The sequence below is a fragment of the Nuphar pumila genome, chromosome 11 (assembly GCF_984573655.1).
Source record: "Nuphar pumila chromosome 11, dmNupPumi1.hap1.1, whole genome shotgun sequence".
In the NCBI taxonomy this organism is placed as follows: Eukaryota; Viridiplantae; Streptophyta; class Magnoliopsida; order Nymphaeales; family Nymphaeaceae; genus Nuphar; species Nuphar pumila.
The window spans coordinates 19,561,340-19,588,562 of NC_143259.1; the positions used below are offsets into that span (position 1 = coordinate 19,561,340).

At 38.1% G+C, this 27,223-nt stretch overlaps 1 protein-coding gene across 2 annotated transcripts; it reads left to right on the forward strand.

The window, feature by feature from the left end:
- The first annotated feature begins 2,871 nt into the window (after positions 1-2,871).
- LOC149822150 (vesicle-associated protein 2-1-like) lies at positions 2,872-27,103 on the forward strand. Of its 2 annotated transcripts, XM_089980136.1 has the most exons (8): positions 2,872-3,359; positions 4,913-4,983; positions 7,993-8,074; positions 8,188-8,303; positions 8,390-8,539; positions 8,630-8,659; positions 26,405-26,479; positions 26,667-27,103. In XM_089980136.1, exons 1-8 carry the CDS (start codon positions 3,311-3,313, stop codon positions 26,817-26,819), a joined length of 726 nt encoding a protein of 241 aa, XP_089836262.1. In that variant the 5' UTR covers positions 2,872-3,310; the 3' UTR covers positions 26,820-27,103. The 2 variants fall into 2 exon arrangements, with proteins under 2 accessions (XP_089836262.1, XP_089836261.1); XM_089980135.1 differs by lacking the exon at positions 2,872-3,359 and having other exon boundaries at positions 4,545-4,983.
- Positions 27,104-27,223: the final 120 nt, after the last annotated feature.

A 27,223-nucleotide genomic window follows, 5' to 3' on the forward strand; every position in this document is an offset into this window, starting at 1 on the left:
AGTCTCTTTCCTTGTGGAAAGTAGCAAATGCCTTTTTTTGGGTGTCTTGCTGGAAACCAGAAGTTTTCTGTGGATGCAAACAGTTCCTTTGGATGTGGGAAAAAATCTCATAGAAAAAGGAAATTTTGCCTATGAGAAGTTTTCATGAAAACTTTTGTGTATGAGCATTTTCTCTTGTTTGTGTGACATGAGAAAATCAGGCAGGAAAAATGCTAGTGTTTTGATTAGGGTGAACGCTGCCCTCAAAACTGAACTTTTTTTATAGGAAAATTTTCTCCATCTCTGAGACGAGAATTTTCATGACAAAAACAGGGCAAACTAGAAAAAATTTCCTTTTCAGATTTTTTTTTATTGTTTGCAATGAATGAAAATTTTCCCTTTCCCACTAGCACTTTTCACAGTATTTTTTCTCTTCTAAACATGCCTTTAAGGTTGGACCCTTGCCTCTATGGATGCACACCGAACCGAGCTGGCTCGGGCTCGTCCGCTTCGTAAATGAGCCAAGCATGAACCAGAATCTCAGACGAGCTATCGAGCCGAGCTTGAATCGGTGTATAAATCTCGAACAAGCTATCGAGCTGAGCTTGAACAACCTGTCGAGCTCGATAAGGCTCGACAAACTAGATAAGGCTCTATTCATTACAAACCCCATATATATAATATCTTTGCAAAAAAAATCAGAACTGCATTGTTACTGTAATGGTTTGGGCATAATCCTTTTATAGTTGAGAATTTTTAGTATGCATAGAACTTTTTCCACAATAATAATAATAAAAAGACATGTTTTGGCTCAATGGTAGGTCCCTTGGTTAATGTTAAGGAGATTGAGGATCAAATTCCTCCTCCGCAAAAATATTTTTTAATAAATCTTGTTTAAGCTCGGCTCGAGCTCAGAAACGAACTGAGCTTGGACAAAGTGATTTTGAACAGAGCTGAATTCGAACAGAGCCTAGGCTCGGCTCCAACTTGTGTGTTGCCTCTGTCCAACTCTGCAATGCCCCAAGTAAAGAGACTTGGGACCTTATTTCAGAATCTAGATCCGATTCTGTATTAGTCAGATCGGATTTTGAGCCATTCAATTCGATGTTTTCAGATTCAGATTCATATTACAAATTTCTGTTTGATTATCTTTGGTGCAAATGAAATCCAATCCATTGACACTCTTTTTTTCCGGATCTAGTCCTACCAACTAGAATTTGAATCACATTCATCCCTATTTTATTGTATCTTATTCAAGTCTGGATATATTGTTTAGACTGATCCTGCCATATCCGATCCATTTATACTGCTACATTGAACCAAAGCCTGGGCTTAGATCCTAATTCCATTTTATTATACTCCTAAGAATCATTGTCAGAAGCTGGATTCAAATGTTTTTTTCTTTATTTCCAATGAAATAAATATCTACATGTTTTTTTTTCTGAAAATGGTTGAACCTAGGGATGCAAAAAGGCTTGGATTCAAGTCAGATATTTGATCAAATCCGATTTCAACTAACCGAAATCGGTAAAGATAGTAGAATCTAGTTATAATCGGAGTCTGATTCAGTATGCAATTCTGCGCCTGAACCTGAACTCATTAATTATTCCAACCAGATTACATGAATAATACCCAATTAGCTAATCGGATTTGCCTTTTCTTCCTACGACTCAAACTAGATCCAATTAAGTCAGATTCAGTATCGTCTACGTCTAAACCAAATCCGACCTGTTTGCATTCACTTGCATAAGTGCTATTATCATGCAAGGCTACAGTTTCGTGTCTCATGGACACGCTCAGAAGGACACGGGGCATGCTAATTTTTTAGCTTTCAATTGGGAATATAATATATAAAGAGACACGACATGGACAAAAATCGATGTATCCATGTGACACATGTTGTTGTTGTTGACGTCTCTGTGGCTGTCACAAAGATTCATAGACACGAGGACACGTTCGACTCACAAGTTCCAGCAATTTTCAAAAAATAGGACAGGAGGATATAGACTTTTTAAATTTCAAATTAATACAAAACTATTTTTAAATATTTTTAATTAGTAAAAGTATATTTTCATTAAAAATATAATTAAAATATCAGTAAAAAATAAACTAACAGTGTATGTGTGGTGTCTGTAGCTGCTTATGTCACAAGGGACACATTCAAAATAGTGTCCCTGTGACATAGCCCTCTGCCGAATGAGCCTACCCCATACTTGACCTGTTTTTATTTTTTTTAAAGGCCAAGCTGGGCTTAGGCAGACCCTTATACAACTATACCATTGGGTTTTGAACCTGCAACGTCTCAACACAAGGTGACATGCACTAGCTACTCCTACCAGACAAGTCGGAGCCCCTGCCTTACTGCCAACACAATTCCAACGGTTCAGATTCGAACCTGAGAACCCATCCCTTAAGGGTGTGTGTTACACTTCCACCCACTCAAGCCAAGCCTCTTTTCTTTGGAACAGCCACTTTGGAGGAAAAGTTCTTTCTCGTGAGAGAAGGCACAAGAACCCAATTCTACAGGAAAATTGTTTTTTTGCATTTATTATACGGGTCTCACTATATGTTTCTCATAAACATGTGTTTTCCCTTTGGTAGGAAAGAAGCCCTATTTTTAGGAAAAAGAGAGCCTCTTTCATAGGAAAGGACATGAAACAAATGCCCCCTAAGCGTGGGAAAGCTCGCTTCCTTATCCTTGTCTTTTGATTTTCTCAAGTTTTTTCTTTGTTTTCCACTCGGGTTGCTCCTTGTCTTTCTCTTCATTTTCTTCACATTTTACTTTTTGGCGTTTTCATTACGCTTTCACAATCGCATCACCCTTCGTGCTAACTTTTAATCCACTTCCGTGGAGGATTGCTTCCCATATCCATGTCCATTTCGGCTTCTTGGCGCCTCGCACGGGATTCACGCGAGTCTTGTGTTGTGACCGTCATTCGTGGCCAGACGTTCAGCTCTCCTTTCCCGCACCGTACCCTACCAGGAGATGGGGTAGCATTTCCTCCTCCTCCTCCCCTATTCTGGGAAAACAAAAAATTCACACAAAAAAAAAATCCATTTTTTTCCCTCCGGTAGAAGGAGAGAGAAGGCCCGATGGGGGTTCTTTTTAAGGTTCTGATAAATGGGCGAAGTCTCCGTGAATTCTGGAACTAACACCACGTAAACGGCATCCTCTTCTCCCTCATCGTAAGGCATTATTTTTTCTCCCTTTTTTTCGTTTTTTCTCGTGGGAAATCGTCGATTTCTCTATCAGACGGGATCTTGAAACCTAAAATTGATGGATCAAACGAAGATTTTGGATTAGATTAGGGCTTTCGCGTAGATCTTAGCGATGGGGAGCCAGATGATCTCTGTTCATCCTGAAGAGCTTAGCTTTCCGTGTAAGCCTTGATCTTCCACGCTCTCTTTCTTTTCCCTCTTCATTTCCATGAATAATACATTCCGAGTTGTCAAGGATTTTGTGATTTTATGCTTTGGATTTTGATTCATGAGGTTGATCTGCTGCTCATTTTGTGGAATGTAGAAATTTCTAAGGCTCGGGAAAGAAGTACCCTTTTTTCTGGTTTTGTTATGGATCAAGTATTTATGACGTTGATTTATCGTCTTTTTTCTAGAGCTAGCTAATTTAGGGTTAATCTGATATGTTGATCCACTGATTCTGGGGTAAATATTGGCTACTGAAGAATTTAAAGAACTAATGAGTAGAAATCACTCTTTTCTTCAAAAAAAAATCCAATTTTTTGTAGATCAAATGTTACGGATGTGATCTACATGGTTTATTTAGTAGGAAACTTGTTTTGAATCATGTGATTATGACAAGTAATTAGGTTTTTAAAGAGGTTAAAAAATCAACGGCCCACAATGTGCCAAAATTTCATCAACTAAAAAAAATCACGTTTTTACGTCAGAAAAGCATGATCCAAGGCTTGATCTTTGGCAAACAAACCATGCTGAACACATCTATGTGGTTAGATTGGGTCGATACAACTTGCACCCATGATTTCTAGCTCATTAGTTCCTTACCTTCATTAGTAGCAAATACTTCCCCCTGATTCTGCATTTGTTATTATCGAATAGGGGTTATGTATCGTCTAGAGGGCTGAATTTGATATATCGTGAGTTTGTGAGTTTAGCTAGTGGTTAACGTATATTGCAGATTTGAGGTTAACTAAAGGACATAGATCGATGCATATGATCTATTGTAATTGTCTTTTCTTAAAACAAGTTTGTGTAAGATATAGGTTTCTTTGCCTAATTGTGATTGCACTTATGAGGGGTTTATTATGATGTTTGTTTGGAGTCTTTGGACAAAGGTGTGATTTCGTGCACATTGTTGTAAAACCTAGCGATTTTAGGATTTAACTATGCAGGGATTCATTTGTTTCGATGATTGTGAGTTCGTAACTTTGACTTCATTGTGATGTAAGATGTGGGGTTAATTGTGGCTGATTTTACAGTTTGATTTATTATTTATTTATGAGGTTACCTTTAAGACGAGGAATTTTAGCTTGGTTTATGATAAAAAATTTAACCATTAAAAAAATCTTAGTGTATGATATTAGGCAACTTACAGTATGTATTTCACATTTGGGGTTAGGAATATAAAACTTTTCTTTTAATCTGTGTTACAGTAAATATATTAAACGTTTGTTATAAGTGGGTGTATTAATATTTTCTGTAATTATTGGAGAAATACATTATCATTTACATTTTCTTTGATGCAAAGTTTGTGGAAGATTTAGGATTCAGTTCTTGGTGTTGTATTTATTGCTAACAAATGTGCTAACTAAATTCAGCAAAGGCAAAATACCTTTCCAAGAGTTATTCATGTTATATTTTTTATGGGGGTATAATTTGGATCATTTCATCAAAATCATACGGAATTCATATATCCATGGTATACTAATCTCAATCTCTGCATGGATGTTGACAGTTGAGCTGGACAAGCCAAGTTTTTGCAATCTCAAACTAGTGAACAACAGTGAATATCATGTTGCTTTTAAGGTATTATAACAGTTCTAAATGTATTGGTCGTTTATTATTTGCAATTTATCTGAATGACAAAAGTTCCTCTATGTGCCTCATCCTGCTGCAACATGTGTGTGCAGGCACACCCTCACCCCATGTTATTTCAAAAATGTCATGCTTTTTTATGAGATTTTAGAAATTAAAAGGAGACTAAAATTATGCAATACATACATACATTCATGCATGGGTTTAATCACACACACACAAGTGCAAGTGCAACAGCCATATAAAGCATCGGGATACAGATAAACTCACTGTAACAATAATTGGTCCAGTGCATCTAAGGCTTCTATCTCTGAGTAAGCACATACAAATCATCTATTCTCACTAATCATCAAAAAAGAAAAAAAAACTTTGCATAATTTGAACAAATTGTTGAAGAACTACTCACAAATAGTCTGGCAAACATTTACACATTGAAAAAGAAATCTGACAATCTCTGTGTTATTGTAATAGAATGATGTTGATATGGCAGGCTGTAGGACAAGAGTTACCAGAAGCTTCTTAGATAGGTGGGAAGCCCGCTTCCAGGAAACTCGCTTCGAAAGCGCGATACTCCTCGCTTCCGAAATTTGATGGAAAACTTGATTCTCCCACGCTTCTCTTATGCTTTCCAGACGCTTCATCCATTCTTCTTATATGTTTTCTCACTCTACTTTTCATGTTTTTATGTGTTTCCTCTCACGCTTCTCACTCACCTCCATGTGCTTTCTCTAAATTGGCAATCGTTATTTTTAGATTTTGTTAAAAAATTAATTCTTACACTAAAAAATCATGAAATTTAAGAATAATCACATTTATTTTAGTTTTTATTTGCATTCCATTCCAATTCCCATTCAATTCTTATATTGCTTTTTTTTTTATTTCTCGCTTCCCGCTTCCTATACATTTTAAAATGCATCGCTTCTCGCTTCCGCTTCCCGTATCGTTTCCCACTTTCACTTTCTAGTCTGGCAACCTTGTGTAGGACTACAAAACTGTTTGATAATTATAGTGCAAGGACATCCCCATGGAGTGTTCAAGCTATTATGTGTTTAAGCATGGAGAATGGACAAGAGAAAGCAAGTATGAACAGCTTGGTATCATATGACAAACTCAGCCAAGCACACATGAAAAAAAGAACAGTTTAATATCAATGCTCACCTTTTGATAGAATGCCTAATGTTATTGCCATATCTTAATTAATCCCAGGCATAGCAAACACCATTCATATTAAAGTTGCTACTTAGGAGCCAACCAAAGAAAAAAGTTGCAAAGTAACTAATAGAAACATGCTGAAAGAAGTAAAAGATTCATAACTGAATATGTAAAAATCAGAATAATGGGAAAAAAGTTAGAAGGCAAATCAGAAGAAACTGCTAGGTGTGCTTTCTACATAAATCAGATAAAAATGCTACACTAGTAACAAGCTACACATATTAACAAGATATTCTCTCAACAGTTGCCAGCTAATGAAAACAATAGCTTAACAGTCCATTTTCCATAGAAAAGTAGCAGACCCTGAACAAGATAAGAGGAGAAAAATAACTGCCTGGTAATAGAGATATCCTGGATGGCAATGAAATAAAATGTACTTAAAACTATTGTCACAATTATCGGTCTCGGATATATCTTGGTGAGGCAACTTCTCGTGATATTATAGGTTAGGTTGATAAATCTTGGGGCTTAAAAAAAAATAAGAATAACAAAAATAAGAAAGTAACATTTTAGACAATAAATTACATATAAAATAAAAGAAACAAGGAAAAAAATTAAAAGAAAGAAGAAAAATATATCTAAGACGTAGAAAATAAATAAGTAAAAATAATTGATAATATCATGAGAATATCGCAATATAATTAAATTGGTGATATTTTACCTTTTAATATCATTTTGCTGAAATTACAGTGATAATATCACAATATTTGAAAATATCACCTATATCCGTGACTTTGCTTAAAACTGAAATTGATCATTAATTAACATAGGGCGTGAAGGGCATAAGAACTCCATGTGTTCCAACCAAAGGCCATCTTCTTTTCTTACAAGATAGCATATACAGAAATAGAATAAATAAAAATGAAGAAATATGATACTACCTGCACTACATCTGCAGCAGCACACTTGATCATAAAAAGAATTTTATTTGCTTAACATAACAAACAATGCTTATTTTGACTATGACCATTTTCTCAACTTTCACTGAAATGGCTCCTCATATTTTAACTTCTAAATTCAGTTAGCAAAGGAGAAGGTTTGCTCTGCAGAAAGAAGGGAGAAGAAGATGATTTGGAAGAAAATCAAAAGGTTTTTTCTTCCTCATGGATTAAGCACCATGAAAAGGTGAGCTTTCGTGGAATAGGTTAGGCAGGAAGAAAAGAAAACCTTGGGTTTCTTATGGGAGAGGGAAAGGAGTGGCTCATCACAGAAGATAAGGCGACCATTGACCAAGAAGAGAGAGAGAGAGAGAGAGAGAGAGAGAGAGAGAGAGAGAGAGGCTCAAGGTTCAATTAGTCAAGATTCTTGAGGAGAGGGAGACTTGGATCTCAATCAGCCAAGCTTCTCAAAAAGGGAGGTGGCATGAGACTCAAGACTCAATATTTATAGTAAATGGGATAAGTGAGGAGCTCCTTACTCCGTGAGGGTGGGGAATGGACAGGTCGGATACCATTAAAAGCAAATTAAAGAAGTGTTTATTGTCATCTCCTGGTTTTTCTGTTAAGAGTGAGATTTGATCATGGTCACTCCAGCTATGAGACAAACTCCAGGATGGGGCCCATGTGGTCCTGATCCACCATGTTGATGGACTCAACACAACCCCCTACATGCAAAGAGTGATGATACCATGCAAAGTATGCATGTAACGTTGCTAGGATAGGGGTGCATCGTTATCTTGTTATCATTGTTCAGCCTGTGATCACCCGCTGATTCTTTATGATGGTTGTCCTTTAGCTAAGTTTACTAGGAAACTAATGGAACTTCATAAACCTTTTTTTTCTTGGATAGGTCAAGACGACTGCACCAAAAAAGTACTTTGTACGTCCTAATACTGCCGTTATACAACCATGGGACTCGGTTGTTATTTTAGGTAATGAATTGGCTTGTAGCAATTGTATTTAAACTTCTTGTAATATGGTTTTTAATATTTCACTACTTTCTTTGATCTTTTGTTTTTTCTTGCTTGTGGTTCTGAAATTCTAGTTACCCTTCAAGCACAGCCGGAGTATCCACCTGATATGCAATGCAAGGATAAATTTCTTGTGCAGAGTGCCATTGTGCCTCCTTGTGTAGACCCAGATGATATTCCCCCTGACACAGTATGACAAACTGTTCTTTGATCAATTTCTTTCTTTGTGTTGATATTTGTCATTTTGCATTTAGTGATTGTATTCTTTTTCTACAGTTCAACAAAGATGGTGAAAGGAAAATAGAAGAACGCAAACTTAGGGTTGTTTATACTGCACCACATGCATCTAATGGTCCAGGAATCTTAGAAGACCATTTGTTATTCCACTCATCAAGGAGCTCAAAGTATGGTAGTGATAGCTACTCGGTGAGACCTGCTTATATTTTTTTTTCCTTTGATATTCATAGCTTTTGAATTGATCTCCTGAATTTCTGAAGATAATTTTTTTTATTGCAGATGCACAGTGCTGGAAGCAGCTTTGAGGAGGTGAGCTGCAACATTTTCTTGCATTTCTTTTCTCATACAGAAACTTGTGTGCGGTATAAGATCATGATATGTTACTGAACTACTAGAGTTGTTTAGCTATATGTTTGAAGCTACCATAGATTGTTCAATGTTACTCTGAATATTAGAATATATATATAGATTGATCTAATGATTTCCATGGTTAATTTGATGCCTATTGCTTGACTTAGATATCATTTTTATACCAGTATATTTTGCAGAACTTAGAGACAGAGAATAGGGCTGCAATCTCAGGATTCCCAATGCAGCTCGTGAGTCTTTCTTTGCAATATAACAAAGATCAATTACAATCAGTAATGTTACATAAATGCCCTTAATAAAATAACATCAGACATATACAATAAAAGGGCAATTAGGGGAATTAAATCAGTCATTAAAATACACTCTGGATTGGATCTGAATCACAAACCTAACAAGATTCAACAACCATATATATCACGTTCCACAGCCTCCCTCAAGTTGTGTGGTGATAACCATAGACAACTTGGATTTAAGATACCAAAACCTTTGCTTTGTCAACCCTTTCGTAAACAAATCAGAAATTTGATTTTCTGCCCCAACAAACTTAGCTTCTAATTTCCCATTTTCAATCTTGCTTCTAATAAAATGTTGATCTATCTCTGTGTTGTGTCTTTCCATGATAGACAAGATTAAAAGATATTTTGATAGCACTTTGATTGTCGCAAAACAATACTGATTTTGGAATCCTTTCACTTAAATCACACAACAAATAACTAATTCACGCAAATTCCGAAGATGCTTCAACCATGGCTTTGTATTCCGCTTCAGTGTTTGATCTCACTATTGCCTTTTGTTTTCTATTGGACCAAGAGACTAAATTTCCACCAATAAAAACACAATATCCTTAAATCTATGTCACAGGGACTCGGCCAACCGGGTGCTGCACCCGCATCGACGCGATGCGACGCGGGTGTAGCACCCGGTGTGGTCAACCGGACCATGGGTGCGGTCAACACACCTAGGGTCATTTGTGTCCAATTTTCGGACAAAAAAATGCCTGATGAAAATGGCTTAGGGGAGGAGGATTAGGGGAACTTTTTTTGCCCTAATTTTTCTCTTGCCCGAGTTTTTCTCCCGCTGCCGCCGTCTTCCGACCTCTCCTCCTCACTCCTCAAGTACTCGCTCTCTCTCTCACTCTCACTCGCTCTCCGTCATTCTCACAGCCTCTCTTCTCTCTGTCTCTCTCACTCGACCTCTATCTCTCAATCTCACTCGCTCTCTGTCTCTCACTGTCTCTTCTTTCTGTCTCTCTCACTCGACCTTTGTCTCTCACTCTCACTCGCTCTCCGTCTCTTCCGTGATTATGCGTGCAGTGATTTTCTGCATGAAACACAAACATAGAAAATCATTATGCGTGCAACAATTTTTTGGCTTGCAAAATAGGTTTAGAGTTTAAATATTATTTGCAGTATTAAAATGATGTAATTTTTCTGTAAACGAGTTAGCTTGAATTTGGCTCAATAGGTCCAGAGTTCAAATGCTATTACTTTCAGTTTTGAAACAAAAATAGTGGTCTCTCTTCATTTTTGGAAAAGAAAAACAGGTCGTATTTATCTCATTTAGCTCAAGCTCATTATATATATATATATATATATATATATATATATATATATATATATATATATTTTCCCTCTCGCACCCGCACCCAAGGTTTTTAAAGTGCCGCATCCCCGCACCCACACCCACACCTATGTGACATAGCCTTGAATTGATCTTCTCTCATTTGGAGCTCCTGCCCAATCTGCATAAAAAAAGGCCATAACCGTAAACATATCTTCCCTTTGACTTCGCCTCTTATAATGTAATCTATCTCCCAACGTGCCTTTGCGATATCTCAAGTTTCTCTTCACAGCTTCATTGTGAGTGACTCTTGGTCTATGTCACAGGGATTCGGCTAGCAGGGTGCCGCACCCGCGTCGACGCGACTCGACGCGGGTGCGGGTTCGGGTGTCGCACCGGGTGCGGTCAACCCGATCCTGGGTGCGTTGACCGCACCCAGGATCATTTAGGTCCATTTGTTTTTTGGATTTAAAAAAAAAAAAAAATTCCCTGTGAAATGGGCTTGCGAATTTGAATTTTTTTAAAAAAAAATCTGCTGTCAGGGCTGACAGGCAGCTGCTGTCTGTCAGGGCTGACAGACAGCTGCTGTCTGTCAGGGCTGACAGGCAGCTGCTGTCTATCTTTAAAAAAAATCTGCTGTCTGTCAGGGCTGACAGGCAGCTGCTGTCTGTCAGGGCTGACAGGCAGCTGCTGTTTATCTTTAAAAAAAATCTGCTGTCAGGGGCTGACAGCAGCTGACAGCCCAGAACTGTACTGGAAGCTTTTCCAGCTCGTATAGAGACCATTTTGCTCTAATAATAGTATTTGTCAGTGCAAGCATGCTAGAAGTGGTATATCATGAATGACATTCATCTTTGAGAAATACTATCTTTGAGAGATACGATGCATTATAAAAACCCTCATTTTACCCTAAATGTCAAAATATGGCCTAACTTTGTATAAGCGGGAAACTCCATCAGTGGCATGATTTTATTATCTGGGAAGACCACATCACCACCTTCTCTTGTGATAAGATGATCAAAGTGATACACTTCCCTTTTATATATATATATATATATATATATATATATATATATATATATATATATATATATATATATATATATATATATATATATATATATATATATATATTTACATTTTTGCCCCTGCCGCACCCCCGCACCCGGGTTTTTTGGAAGTGCCGAATCCCCGCACCCGCACCCGCACCCGTGCCCGCACCCGCACCCGCACCCATGTGACATAGCTCTTGGTTGATGCATAAATTGAGATACTTGTGAGTGACTCTTGGTTGATGCATTAATTGAGATACTTGATTAACTGCATATACATCAGGTCTGGTGAAAGTTAAATATTGTAACATTCTCACAATGCTGCGATATTCTGTTGGATTCTCATATAATTCACCATCTTCCATTCTCGGATTCTGATGAATTGGAGTAGGAGTTAATAGAGACTTGCATGCAATCAACCATACATGTTTTCTTCAGAATATCAAGAGTATATTTCTGTTGTGTTAAGGTCATTTCATCCCCCTTTCTATCAACTTCTACACCATGAAAATATTTCAGCTTGTCAAGATCCTTTATCTTAAAACTTTCCCTAGCATGCCTTTGATTTCTTCAATATGTTTCTCAGAGCTTCATGCAACAGTTATGTGATGTAAAACTCATGTTTTTGAATTTATAATGAAAAATTTAAATCATGATCAGAATACATTGGAGAGATTAAGAGGAATAGAATTTGACAAAGGAATTGAAGCACTTCCAATTTGTGAAATGAGATGATGAGTTCCATCACCAGTTATAATATTTGAATTACCAGAATAAGAAATTAATTTTAGGAGCTTACCTTAATCTCCAATGATGTGGCTAGCAACACCTAAATCTATGTACCACATCTCTTGATCATTTTGCTTGAGATTAAGACCTAAAGTTTGTCAACAATAACTACTTGTCCATTGTGCCTTGCCCTCCCGAAGTTTATCATTCACCTATCTGTCCGGAAGTATGGGTCTTATTCTGATTTTTGTTCTGAGAGGACATTTATGATTGATACCTTGGGTCATTCTTAAACCAACAACTCGCTTTAATATGTCCAGGTTTCTTACAGATGTAGCAAGTGGGAGTACCTCTACTTTGATTGATTGAAAGAGCATTTGGCAAGGGCAATAATCCACGACCTCCCTAATTTCCTCCACGACCACGTCCTCTGCCACTCCTTTGGCTTCCCCTCTCCCTACCACCACTCATACCAATAGAGAATACCTTATGCGAGTCTCTTGCATTTGTCTCCTCTGCCAAGTTTTTAAGAGTGTTCTCATAATTGAGAAGTTTTGCCCTTGTATCATCAAGAGGAGATGCTTGGAGATTTTGTAAAGTAGTGGACAACACATCATATTCAGGTCCCAACCTGAGAATTTTTTTTTGCACAATCTCCTTCTCCTGAACTTCTGAACCAACTAGAGGAAGTTGATCGGTAACAAACTTTACTTTATTAAGATATTCCATAATACTCATGGTTCCCTTCTTGAGGCTATAAAACTCCGTTTTCAACAACATAATTTTGAACTCTGAAATCTGCGAGTAAGTGTGCGATAGATGTGACCATAATTGCCCAGAAGTACAGTTGTCAAGTATAGCAAGAAAAACCTCTTGGGACAGAGTAGATGTAATGTATGCAATTAGGGCTTGATCCCTTCTCATCCAAGTAACATATTCTGGATTTTTTATTGTGGTGGTGTCAGTACAACCCCATTGTCATCTTTCTGGTCCTGCATAAGGTGTTCTGGAGGAATCAAATCAGACCCATCGAGATGGCCTGAGAGGTAATGATTCCGAATAAAAGGGATAATTTGACGTTTCCATGTCAGAAAATTGGAGTTGGTCAATTTTTCAGACACAAGCTGATTAAGAAAATTTGAGGACAAAATGGATTGAGAATAGTTTGCATCTATATTTTAAAAGGAGCAATATACACTGCAAATAACTCTATAATGTTCAGCCATGTTTTTTTTTTTGGCTGATAACGAATAACAGTGACTACAACAGCAAAATTGGGCTCCAGACAACTTGTATCAAAAGTATGTATGCAAGCTTACAGAGACTAAACAGATTATTTTCATGAAAACAAAACAGATCCAAATACAAAAGGCAATAAGATAGACCTAAAGAAACACAATGATATCTGAATGGATTAAAGGTCGAGGCAGTATGAATTGAACAGAGAAATCAGATCCAACATGATCTGAATAAGTAAGAAAGTAACAGGAAGAAAAGATTACAAATCAGATCTGACGTGATCTGATTTGATTGAAAACCAGGAAGAAACCAAGAAGCCAAATCATATCCGACATGATCTGATTTGATTAAGAAGAAAGAAAAAGAAGGAAAGACAAAAAAAAGAAGAACATATCTGACGTGACCAGATCTGATCTGATTAAGAAGCACATGGAACACAAATTAGATTTGATGTGATCAGATCTAATCTGATTGGGAATCAAAACAGAAGAAAGAGATAGGAGAAGATTTAGAAAAATATAGTTGACTTACTTTTCAAGCCGAGAAGATTTAGAAAAATATAGTTGACTTACTTTTCAAGCCGATCTCGATGACCACAAGTTGATTCCTTAGATGCTCTGATACCATAATATTTTGCAGAACTTAGAGACAGAGAATAGAGGTGCAATCTCATGATTCCCAATTCTGATACTCATGAGTCTTTCTTTGCTTTATAACAGGGATCTGTTACAATCAGTAATGTTACATAAATGCCCTTAATAAAATAACATCATCCATATACAATAAAAGGGCAATAATGGAAATTAAATCAGTCATTAAAATACACTCTGGATTGGATCTGAATCGCAGACCCAACAAGATCCAACAACCATATATATCACGTTCCAACAAACTTGAGGCATTACAATCAGGTTGATTTTCTTATTTTGAGCATATCATGTATATGGCCACTTACTGTTTTACCCTTAACCTTTCAGTGCAATTGTCATTAATGATTCATTGTCCAGATCTATATGATCTTACTACATGGCCTTTTCCACTGGGATGTTTGCAACTTTGCATGGAGGTTTTTTCTCTTGAGAGGTACTTCCTACTTTGAAACCAAATTTTAGAGGACTTTCATGATGAAAACTGTAATATATGGAATAAAATGTAGGGGTATATCTTGCCATAGAGAAACGTGAAAAGCCTAACTTTGTAGTCAAATAAGCTAATTTCTCCCTATCAACATAGTGAATCATGAAAAGGTGATCTAGGCATTCACCTTGACCAAATTGAACCAACCATGATAAATGTGGGTCAGATTCATTCTGATCCTACTTCGTATAAGCTTTTAGGTAAAGATATGACTTGCATATGATTGGAAACGATTAAGACCTGAATCTTAGTTCTATCCTATTTTCCACACATCTGTTGCATTTGATCAAGTCCACAGAGAGACCAAAATTGTCAATCAGCTCCTTATCTGAACCATTTTCAACCCCCGTGTGCATCATTTATTTGAGTCATTTATGCAAGCTAGTCACTTGCAGATTTCACCATTTTACTTGATGATCAGAATAGTCTTTTGATAAAACTTCCTATCGGGTCACCTTTTAAACGAGAGTTAAGATTAACTATGCATCTTAAAATTTGTGGAACTGTAAACGATAATTCTGGGTGAACCTCTGTTGTTCTGTACATTGTAAGCATACGTATATACTATGTGCCAAAGATCTTTTATGGATATTATTGTGGTCAATGTTCCAATCCTAAGTTGTATGCACAGGATATTTTACCTCAATCTATTCTAATGAAATTTATAGCAGTTATATCTCCCCCTTTTCCATTTGAACTAAGACTGGTGGATTTCTTTTCCCACAATGGTATAGAAACTGGCCATTGCTGTTTTGTTGGAAGACTAAAATGAATAAGGGATTTGACCAATCTATCAGATGCAAAGTATTTTATAAGGCTCACACTACCATGGAAGTTGTACAGATTTTCTGGTTGCTAGTTTAATGAGATTTTCTTTTCATTCCCACTGTGTTGCGTTTGACAACAATGCCGTGCTCCAACCCCTTCCTGGTTCCCATCCTTCTGTAATTCATTAAAGTACCCATGCACTCATGCACAACAAAAGGGAAATTGCATAGATGTTGATTTTACAAGCCAGTAACCATATTGAGGTAGATTGTCTTGTTGTCTGAGAAGAATATTTGGCTGGGTCAATCATCTTGCTAGCCATTTATTCTACTGCTTATAGTGTCAGTGATTCTTTGATCAAACGCACAATTCTGCAGTTTTGAACATCTGAAATCCTGGATTCTTTTTGGTTGTGGGGTGCTTAAATGTTGGGGAAGTTATATACTATAAGTATATATACATCACATAATTCCAGAGTTACCGGAAGCGCCTAGCTAAAAGGGGAAGCGCGCTTCCCCGAAGCGCGCTTCGGAAGCGCGAAACGTCGCGCTTCCGAAGCGTGGGGGGAAGCGTCCCCCTTTTTTGGGAAGCGCGTTTCCCTTTAATGGGGGACGCGCTTCCCTTTAATGGGGGGACGCGCTTCCCTTTAATGGGAAGCGCGCTTCCCATCACGCTTCCCCCACGCTTCCCCCTCGCTTCCCCCACGCTTCCCCCTCGCTTCCCCTGTTTTTTTCAATTTTTTTGTATTTTTTATTTTTTATTTTTATTTTTTTCGCTTCCCCCTCGCTTCCGAGACGCTTCCTAGGTCGCTTCCGAGACGCTTCCGAGACACTTCCCGAATCGCTCCTAAGTGGTCCCACGCTTCCCCGCTTCCTAAAATTTTGAAAGTGCCTCGCTTCCCGCTCCCGCTTCCCGTATCGCTTCCCGCTCCCGCTTCCTCAACTGGCAACCATGCATAATTCTGTAATTTGGTCATTCATAAGGTTAAGCATTTGGTCCCATGCATTCTCATCTGATATGAAATATCAATCTGCTCTTCTTTCGTGGCATCACAATCTTTAGGTTTGAGAGAATAGTAATCAATGTTGGAATATGGATCGGATCCAACCTGATGTAACCCGGTTTGACATGGGTACATTATGGGATGGCATGACTCATGGGAGTTACAGGGCATTTATTGCAACTGCCCATGTGAGGTTGGTCATGATGGTTGACAGCAGATCGTCGGAAGTTGGCCCTCGCCATCGCCCGAGCAAGTCGGCCGCCGGGCGGTTGCCACTGTTTTGGTTTGAGGTGGGAGGGGGTCAACCCCATCTGGGCCCACCTTACATAAGAACTGGCAGTGGGTTGTGGTTGTCCACAGCTAGCCGTCGGAGGTTGTGGACGCCTCTGTCTGGGCGGTGTAGGTCGCCGTCGACATTAAGACGTTGTTGCCGGCGACATCCAAGTCTGGCCGCTGCAGGCAGCCGGCGGTTGGAGGCATTACTGCAGAAGCTACTACCACCGACCTCCAGGTAGACGCTTTGATGCCGATGGTGGGACGCTGTCGCCGATGGCATCCAGGACCGCTACTGGAGGCCGGCAACAGTTGCTGTGACTGCAAGCAGGAAAAGGGGCTTTTTTTGTTTTTTGCAAGCTTCCGACCATTGCAATCACCAACTAACGGCGGTGGAAGACGGTGACTGGTCACTATCCACCCATCGTAGTCACCAACTGCTTTGGCCAGCCGTCGGTGGCGACGGCAGCCTCAACGACTCCTGTATAAAAAAAAGAAAACTGAAACCCTTTCCCTTACCTTTTGCCAGCGCCTGTGAGGAGGACACTTCGGCGACACACAGTCGCCGTGGGGTGGCCTTCGCCGACAGAACCACTGGTGCCGGTGGTCGCCCAGAGTGCGGGGCATTGTGGGGCGACGTGCCCTTCAGTTTATCTAGAAAACTGAATGCCTGTCGGGTTCCACTATAGCAATGTACAGTGGAACCTGACCTAACGGGTGACCCGATTTGTGTGGATCGGGTCTCCGCTCATCCTGGAGCGGAGCCGGATCCGTTATGGATTGGGTGGATCAGGTTTGGACCTGTTGTATGGGTCAGACCCGTACCTAGAGAACCAGATCCGTTTCCTGGTCGATCGGTTACCTAATCCCTGTACTGGACTCAGACCCATTTGGGTTATGGGTCTGATCCAGACAAATCTGACCTTGGATCCATTATGTATTGGTTTTGGGTCTGGACCGAGACAAGAACTTGGATCCGATCCGGGTCCTGTTTGGATCGGGTCCACGTCTGGATCGGTTTGAGGATTTGGATCTGACCCAAACCCATTTGTGGTTTTGGCTCTGATTGGGACAAACCGAACCCAGGATTCGGATATGACCCGAATCCATTATGGATCGAGTTTGGTTTTGGACCGGGTTGAGTTCCTGGATCCAACCCGGGTGTTGTTTGGATTAGGTTCAAATCTGAATCAGTTTGAGGATTCGGATCCGACCCAAAACCATAAATGGTTTCGGGTTTGGGTCTGATCTGGACAGACCAGACCCAAGATCTGGACAGACCAGACCCAAGATCTGGATCTGACCTAGAATATTTATGGATCTAGATCCAGATCGGGTTTGGATCGTGGGATTCGACCCGGGACTCGGTCATTATGGGTTTGGATTCAGACTGGATCCGAACCAGGGAGATCCGACCTAGGATCCATTGAAACTGGATCTGGATCCAGATTGAATTGAATCAAGTCTGAAATAGGGTCCATGTACTATTTACACATGAACCAGTTCTGTGACCGATACGGGGCATTCTGGGACCAGTTCAAAGCCCTTTTTAGAGACCATGTTTTCATGAATCAGTGAATGAATATGGATCTTTTCATTCAGTTTTAAGGATTTATAGGCTTTTGTACATGTTTCAGATTGTTTCGACAATTTCGGAATCGGTTCAGACCTTAGTTGACCGGTTTAGGGCCGTTTCAGGCCGGTTCTAGCATGAAGACCTCGGGTTTTACCCAAAAGAGCATGTATTTGTTATTTTTTCTTGCTTTATAAGTGTTTATTATCATGAAAACATGACTTTTTACATGCATTTGATGATTATTTAAAGTCATGCATGATATTTAAGCATGAATTATGACTCAATTCATGATATTTGTAATGTGTTTTAATCAAAATTTATTTATGCATATAAGTTGAAGCATGAACCTATATTTTTTATGATATAATACATATTTTGTCATGAATATACATGCATTATCATGTGTGCATGGGCATGCTCCATAATACGAATATGTTTGTAGTAAAAGATCTCGATCACCTGACTCATGCAATCACCAAAGTAATCTGAGTTGTGTTAATTGAGGATTCTTTGGACCGTGTTAAGATTCGGTATTATGATTATGTGTGATTTTATGAAACAATGATTTTATCCAAAAGTAAGTCATTGTGTTCCAAATTCACATTGGGTGTAATAGTAGATGTGTATACCAACCCATGAAGCATGTTCGTACCTAAATATATAGTGTTGAATTGTCCCTAGTTACATGATCTACTAGTTTCACCAATTGAAATCAATTTCTTGTGAATTGAGGAGACGGAGTAACTATGAGTATTGTCGTTTCCACTAAAGTGGAACGATAATGGCTCAATTATGTTTGTCTAAAAAATGATAAATAATAAGGGATCTCATATTTACCTTTTCAATATGAATCTCTCATAGAGCTTAATCTTTTACCCGTATGGAAAATAAAACAGTCGCTCAGAAGGCTGTCTATGAAAAGTGAGAGCGCTTAAAAGGATGTCTATGAGAAGTGGGAGTGCTCGAATAATCTTAGTATGTTGCCTTTATAATCGCGAGTGGCTAAGAATATTCGAGGTACCATCTCTCACTGCAGGACAATGAAGAAATTTCTGAAAGCCATTGGGGGCAAAAATTATTGATCTATACGAGATTTTATCTCAGGCCATATGGATTAGAAGCTTCATTGTGGATCTTGGTATAGTGGACTCTATTGGGAGGCCACTAAAGATCTTATGTGATAATGAAGTTACTGTGTCCTTCTTGAATAACAACAAAAGCTCAACCTTGTGTCGACACATAGAGTTAAAGTATTTTGTTGTTAAAGAAAGGACTGAGAATCATCTAGTATCTATTGATATAATTAGTATGAAGGAAATTACTACGGTTCATCTTACTAAATGGCTAGCATCGGGATTATATTCCCAACATGTAAAGGGGATGTGTGTATTTGATTCGTTCTGATGTATGACAATACATTATGGTTATATGTGATCATATTTGTTAAGTTAAATTGATTTTCTATGACTTTGTGTATTGTTGATTCTTCATAAAGGATCTCTCGTTTGGTTAGTGAGAATAGCAGAATAACAATATTAAATGACCAATAGAATGAGTTAGAGACCAACATATTCACAAAGGTATTCTTAACTTGTTAAAACACTGGAAATGAATTATATTGTAGTGCATGAAAATATGACATTTCATAAAGAAGTGTTCATCTTCATGATTTGTATGATTCATTTTTGTGATATAGGATAACATCTGAACCCACATGGAAATTGAATTAAGATAACAGTGAAGTGTTTTTTCCATGTCAATGGGTCAAGTGGGAGAATGTTGAAATTGTCAGAAATTGAGGGAGACAACCATCTGCACCTGCTGCAATCAAAAAGAAGAAAAAATAGAGGAGAAAGTGAAACTGCCTTGGAGAAAATCGCCCACACACAACAGGACGTGAATCAATGTTATTAAAATAAAAGGAGTGCCCTAATACGCTTTATAGGAATACCCTTATATCTAATGGGTATTTACAACATGGGATACATTTAAGATATAGTATAACAATGGATCCAAAACCAGATCCAATATCCATCTATAACTTTAATAATTAAATACACACTTGCTCTAATAACCCCCCCTCAAGTTGTGCATGGTGTTGTATCATGGACAACTTGCTTTTCAAAAACCAAAACCGACATTTCGTGAGCCCTATAGTAAGCAAATCTGCAATTTGATCTTCTGTTCTGACACAATGGGGCTCAATTTCTCCATCTTCAATCTTTTGTCGAATGAAATGTTGATCAATTTCAATGTGCTTGGTTTTGCCATGATGTATGGGATTGAGGGAAATCCGAATGGCACTTTGATTGTCACATAAAAGCATACAATTAGAAATCGGCTCTTGTAGCTTTGTCAACATATGCCTAATCCATGTTACCTCTGTTGTAGCAGCAGCCATTGCCCTGTATTCAGCCTCTGTATTAGACCGAGCCACTGCCTTATGCTTTCTGCTACTCCAAGAGACAAGATTAGGTCCAATAAAGACACAATGTCATGAAACTGACCTTCTATCATCTGGATCCCCTGCCCAGTCTGCATCTTTATAAACATAAATGTCATGGAAGGGCTTCTGATAGTGACTTTTGGAATATAAGAGCTCATCCTCAATAGTGCCCTTTAGGTATCTTAATATTCGTTTCACTGCTTCCATATGTCTCGTTCTTGGCTCATGCATGAATTGAGAGACTTGATTAACTGAATACGTGATATCAGGTCTAGTGAAAGTCATGTATTGTAACATTCCCACTAGACTCGGATACTTTGTTGGATCATGATACAACTCTCCATCCTGCGTACTTAATTTTTGATTAAGCACACTCGGGGTGGCTAAGGGTTTACAGTCCTTCATCCCAGCCTTTTCCAACAAATCCATCGTGTATTTGTGTTGAGTCAAGGTCAGCCCCTCCCCCTCGTTTATCCACTTCTACTCCAAGGAAATAGTGAAGGTGCCCAAGATCCTTCATTTTGAATCTCTGACTCAAGAGATCTTTAATTTGCTGAATATGACTTGCACTACTCCCTGTAATGACTATATCATCAACATATATCAACAAAAATGTAGTAATTCCCATACCTTGGAAGATAAAAAGGAAATGGTCCAACTGAGATTGATAGAAGTCATGCTTTTGAATCTCTAAAGAGAAGCTTTTAAACCAAGACTGAGATGCTTGTTTCAGGCCATAGAGAGCTCTCTCCAATTTGCAAACATAATCTTTAGGATTTCCCTCAGTAAATTCTGGCGGTTGCTCCATGTAAACTTCTTCAAGTGTCCATGAAGAAAGGCATTCTTTACGTCTAATTGATTCATCCCCCATCCATGATGGACAGTCAATGATAGCATAATACGAATCGTTCCCATCTTCACAACGGGACTAAAAGTTTCATCGTAGTCCTGCCCAAACTCTTGTGCGAATCCCTTTGCTACAAGGCACGCTATGTATCGTTCCACACTCCCATCTGGTTTGTATTTGATTTTGTATACCCATCGAGACCCGACAACATTCTTATCTCAAGGTTTAGGAACTATCGTCCAAGTCTGACATTGATACAATGCCTCTATTTCTTCATTCATGGCCTGAATCCATTTTTTAGAGTTGATAGCTCGATGAAAATTGATAGGCTCACGTTCCTTCTCAATTTGAGATAAAAATAATTGAAAGTCCAAAGTAAAATTCTCATAGCTGGCCCATCTCTCGATGGGATGACAAACTCTTTCTGATCGTCTGACAGATGGTGCTTCTGGGATGGGATTGATTGGGTCAGAGTCGGCTGAAAAAGAAGAAGAAAGACCTTGTCCTGTATCTTCAGAGAAAAACGTGTCTCTTTTTTCTCTTGTATAAACATGACAAGTAAACTTATTGACATTTGTGAAAGTCAGATTTTCTGCCTCAAGATGTTGTGGTGGCTCCTGTACACAAGAGTGAGAGCTTTCACCGCCAACTCCAGAAAAAATACTCATGTTGAGCCACGGATCATATAAGAGTGTGTTGGTCTCGGGCTTAGTAAAAGCATCTTCTTCATTTTCAAAATCATTTTCATAAAAAATAATGTTTTTGGATACTTTAATTTGTCTATTGGCAGGATCATAGCACTGGTAGCCCTTGTAATCATCCGCATATCCAACAAACCGGCACTTTGTTGCTTTAGTCTAAAACTTATTACGCAAAGGGACATCAATATGAACATAGCATACACAACCAAATGCCCGTAGATCATCATAGATAGGATGCTTTCCAAATAAAACAAAATGTGGAGATTTGTTGTCCAAAATAGTCATGGGCAAGCAGTTTATAATATTAACAACTGAATGAAAAGCTTCAATCCATAGGCTCATTGGGAGACGACTTTCATGTATTGTGCTCATAGCGCTTTCAACAATATGGCAATGCTTTCTTTCTGCAATGCCATTTTGCTGAGGCGTATGTGGGCAAGACACTCTACGCTTAATTCCATTATCTTGGAAATAGTTGACAAAGTCTCGAGAGGAATATTCTCCCCCACTATCACATTGAAAATGTAAAATATTACAAGAGAAATGATTTCTAACAAAACTATGAAAATGACAGAAAATCCGAAAGACTTCAGATTTATTTTTCATGAAGTATATTCATGTGAAACGCGAGAAATTATCAATGAAAATAACATAATATCTTCTGCCAGAATGAGAGGATTCGGCAGCAGGTCCCCACACATCGGAACAAACAATTTCAAAAGGCCTTGAATCTCTTTCATTTATTGAATAAAAATGAAGAACATGACTCTTACATAATTGACAACTTGAACATTTTTTATTATCCTACTTGAAATTTAAAACAGACTCAAGAAGAAGACCATTAGACACAAGCCTTTCAACAAAAACCCGACTACAATGACCAAGGCGTGAATGCCAAAGATTTGGCTTATTACATTCATCCAAACTCAAGACACGAACATTTTGAGACGATATAAACTGAGAAGGTTGCTTCAAGGCTGAACGAACATGAGTAAAAGGATCCTCTTGGAAGACGTACATGTTTTCACGTCATTCTCCCTTAGGGAACACCTCCTTCGTTTGTAGGTCCTTGACATAAACAGAAGATAGAGTGAATTCAAGAGAAGAATTTGTATGGTCAACAAGTTTGGAAACTGAGACAATATTTTTCTTGATATTTGGAGCATGTAGGACATTAGAAAGTTGAAGACTTGAAGAACTAGACAAAGGAACAATAACATTTCCAACATGAGTGATAGGGTGTGAGATCCATCTCCAGTAACAACGCTACTTTTACCAAAATAAGGAGTCAATGCAAATAGCTCAATTTGGCACTTGCCCTGTAGTGACAACTCCATTTCCATCCTTAATTTCCTGTGCAACATACTCTGGTGGGGCTAAAATTAATCCATTCTGGTGTCCAGAGAGACTTTGACTCTTAATGAAAAGTAGAATCTGTCTTTTCCAAGTCAAGAAGTTGGAAGCGGTAAGTTTTTAAGAAACGAGTTGACCAGGTAAATTAGAGGAAATACAGTTTTGAGAGGAAGAATCCATGATTGACAAAAAGGAAAAAAAAAAGTAAAGAAAAATCAACCAAAGGTGGCAGACTATGTGTATAGTAAATCAACCAAAAGAGGCAGGCTGTGTGTATAGTTCTATGCAGTTGCTGTTCTCAAGAGACTTTAACTTTCCCTCTTGATATTAATACCTTTTTTTTTGGGATAAAATATTAAATCTGATTTGTATAAGCAAATTCAGACTGTAAGGCTGCAATAGGATTCAAAATGAGAGACACACACAGCAAATGCAATATGGCGTGGAAGGCACTTTATGATGCTGTCGACTTGCAGCCAAGGTTTTAAAACCCGTGACTCGGAACTCAACTCGTTCTTTATTGACTCATGACTCGGCGGGTCAACTCGGTGACTCGGACCGGGTTTTGTTAACTTTTGATTTTAAAAGAAAAACAATATATAATTTGTCTGAAACCATGTTTTTGAGTAAACAAAGTCTCCAAATGTCTGTAAGAATATAAAAACAGCTGCAAAGAGCTATAGAGGTTTGCTTGAATAATTGAATTTGATATCTATACAAGCACTTTGACTAATTCATGACTTGAATTAGAGGATTTGGTCACCATGAGTTCAGTCTGCTACTACCTAAGGTTCCTAAAATGGCCAATCATATATGCTAGCTTGTTTTAAAAGTTTTAATTCCCTCTCTAACAAATCCATAAATGTAAAATAGGGATATATGTGCATATTGAAAGTTTACAAAATGCCTAATATCAACATAAATAAGCAATTTTCTCATGTATAAAACTATGCAGAAAATATATTAATGGCACAACTATAAAAAGACTACTAATATTTGAATATGTACAATGCTTGTTCACATAATAAATGGATGATGAAACCTAAATGTGACTTCCCATAGGCACAGTTGACCCTCCATATATAGTGAGAATCATTTCTTTAAAATATTTTGCTAGAATAAGTTGATAACACAGGGTGAACAGTAGTTCGAATAACATGGCGATTTTATTCTATGGATTTAAATGCTTTTTTATCTTTAAATGATTTTTATTTTCTTTTTTATACAAAATCTGGGGGTAACCCTTGTTAAAATATATGTACTTATATATTTCGAAACTGTAATTTGAAACTCAAAAAACAAATTTCAAACATCCCAAAACTCGCCTGAGTCAGGCCGAGTCAAGCCCGAGTTTTGGCTAACTGAGTTTGCCTTGCCGGGTTGACTTGCTGGAGGGCCGAGCCGAGCCGAGTCAACGAGTTGACTCGGCGAGTTTTAAAACACTGCTTGCAGCAAAATCAATAAAAGAATGTATAAGGAAGAGGAACAGAGTCAAGAAGAAAAGAGCGAAAATCAAAAGGAATAAGAACACATATCTGAATATGATTCGATTTGATTATAATACAATAAAACAAACAGATCTATCAATTGTAGATTAAAGAGAAAAGAAGGGCAGGCACTGATCAATATGCAGACTTCAGAAGGATTCCAGATCTGATCAATTAAACATTTTTTTTTATGTCAGGGGCAGAAAGAAAGAAAAACGAAATGTGCGAAAGATATGCACGTGTAGAAAGGATGATGCCAGGAAAACAAGAAGAGCAGATGAAGTAGAAATAGATTTCCAATATGAGATTAGAGACGAAAAAAGAAGATTTGAGATAGAGAAAAGAAAACTGGAAAAAAAGAAAGATTAGGGCAGAGAAAGATGACTTGGAAGACGAAAGTCTCTGGGGACACACCTTTTGGAATAAAATCAGCCCTTGGGATCAGATCCCACTCTGATACCATGTCAAAAATTGAGGGAGATAACCACCGGTGCCTGCTGCAATCAGAAAGAAGAAAAAGTAGAGGAGAAAGTGAAATTGCCTTGGAGAAAATCGCCCACACACAGCAGGACGTGAATCAATGTTATTAAAATAAAAGGAGTGCCCTAATACGCTTTACAAGAATACTCTTATATCTAATGGGTATTTACAACATGGTATACATTTAAGATATTGTATAACAATGGATCCAAAACCAGATCCAATATCCATCTATAACTTTAATAATTAAATACACACGTGCTCTAATAGGAATATGGATGGGATCTAACCTGATGTAACCCAGTTTGACATGGGTACATCATGGGTTGACATGACACATGGGAGTTACAGGGTAGTTACTACAACTGCCCATGCAGGGTAACCACCGATAGTAGTAACCTTCCATTACAAGTTTCTCTTATAAGTCTATAAAAAGAGGCCTGGTTGCTTGATGAGAACAACCAAAGTGTGTCCTCTTTTTTCTCAATTGGGTTCAGGGTCATGCTTACCATCGACTTGACGGCATGGGCTCATCGTGGGCATCGATAGGCTGAGGAGAACGCCAAGCACCCACGTACGCTCGTTTCATCAATGGCGTCTACCGGTATGTATTCTTGCATTCCGGTTTTGTTTTGTAGAATGCCAACAATCAACACCTTTTGGCAATAAGTTGTTTGTCATCATTCTATTTTAGCTATTAAGACAAGGTCCTGTTTGCCACCAAATTTTTTATCTATTAAAATGATGTTTTGTAGCTATCACTTTAATATAGTAACTCCATGACTTTTTATTTGAAAGTGAATTAGAAAATAATACTTTGCATGTTCTGGTAAAACCAGTAAATGATGTAATTTGACTGTTGGGCGGCCGTGGTGGTGGTTTAACCATACAAAGAAACATTGAAACTAGTCTTTTCAAGCGTGGTTCATTGGTCTATCATATTTGTTTCATGTAGTTATAACATTTGTCTTAATTTTCTTCTTGACTTTTTTCTTTTTTCTTTTTAAGTACCATGTTAAACGTTTCTGTTGCAGAGCCCGGTTGTGGTGCGCTTAAAGGAGGAAAGGGATGCTGCTCGCACGCAACATAAAAATTTGCAACAAGAGCTGGTATACTGCATTGCCATTTTTTCTTTTTCATTTTTTTTCTTGTAATTAAACTTTGGATATTGATATTGAGATATCAAATTCCCTTAAACCAGATCCAACATATATGTATGTGCCAACATCTAATTGCATAGTACTTGAATTTCTGTTTTTTCTGTGACATTTGATTTGTTTGTGATCGTCATTTCAGGAGATCTTGAGGAAAAGAAAAATGCAGAAGGATAACACTGGTTTCTCGTTAAAGTTCGTGGCCATCGTTGGCCTTGTGGGTATTCTTCTTGGGTATATACTAAACCTGGCATTCTCTGTACCTTCCCGTGCAAAACTCCAAGCTGAACTATGATTTTTTCTCTAGTTTGTAAGCCCATCTCCATGAAATGGCGGATCTTTCTTTCCCCTCCTATCTATGTATCTTCAATTGTTTTTTCCATCCTCCCATTTTGCCTTTTTTTGTTCTTGTGAGCAGAATTAAAAATTTTGTTAGGTGTACATTTGTGTTGTATCTGATTGATTAAACTAGCTTCAGGTCATGCAACCTGAATGCCAAATAATCTGTATTACGTACAAGTTAGATTTTGTAGTAAAAATTATGAGATTTTGTTATGAAAAACCTCTTGACAAGTCTTCCTTTCTGTCTCTGTCCATTCCACTGGACTCTCTGGGCTGTATGAGTGGCTGCTAGAACTGTTCTGGCAATTTTGGAACTCTTGGGGGCGCTTGAGTGCATCAAGCGTGGATGATTCATTG

What these genes read in the sequence shown, in the direction of transcription:
- LOC149822150 (XM_089980135.1), top strand. Translation starts at nt 4,807, where the DNA reads ATGTTATATTTTTTATGGGGGTATAATTTGGATCATTTCATCAAAATC. An exon ending in ATGATATTCCCCCTGACACA is followed by an intron (nt 8,304 to 8,389) that starts GTATGACAAACT and finishes CTTTTTCTACAG; the next exon opens with TTCAACAAAGATGGTGAAAG. An exon ending in ATGGTAGTGATAGCTACTCG is followed by an intron (nt 8,540 to 8,629) that starts GTGAGACCTGCT and finishes TTTTTATTGCAG; the next exon opens with ATGCACAGTGCTGGAAGCAG.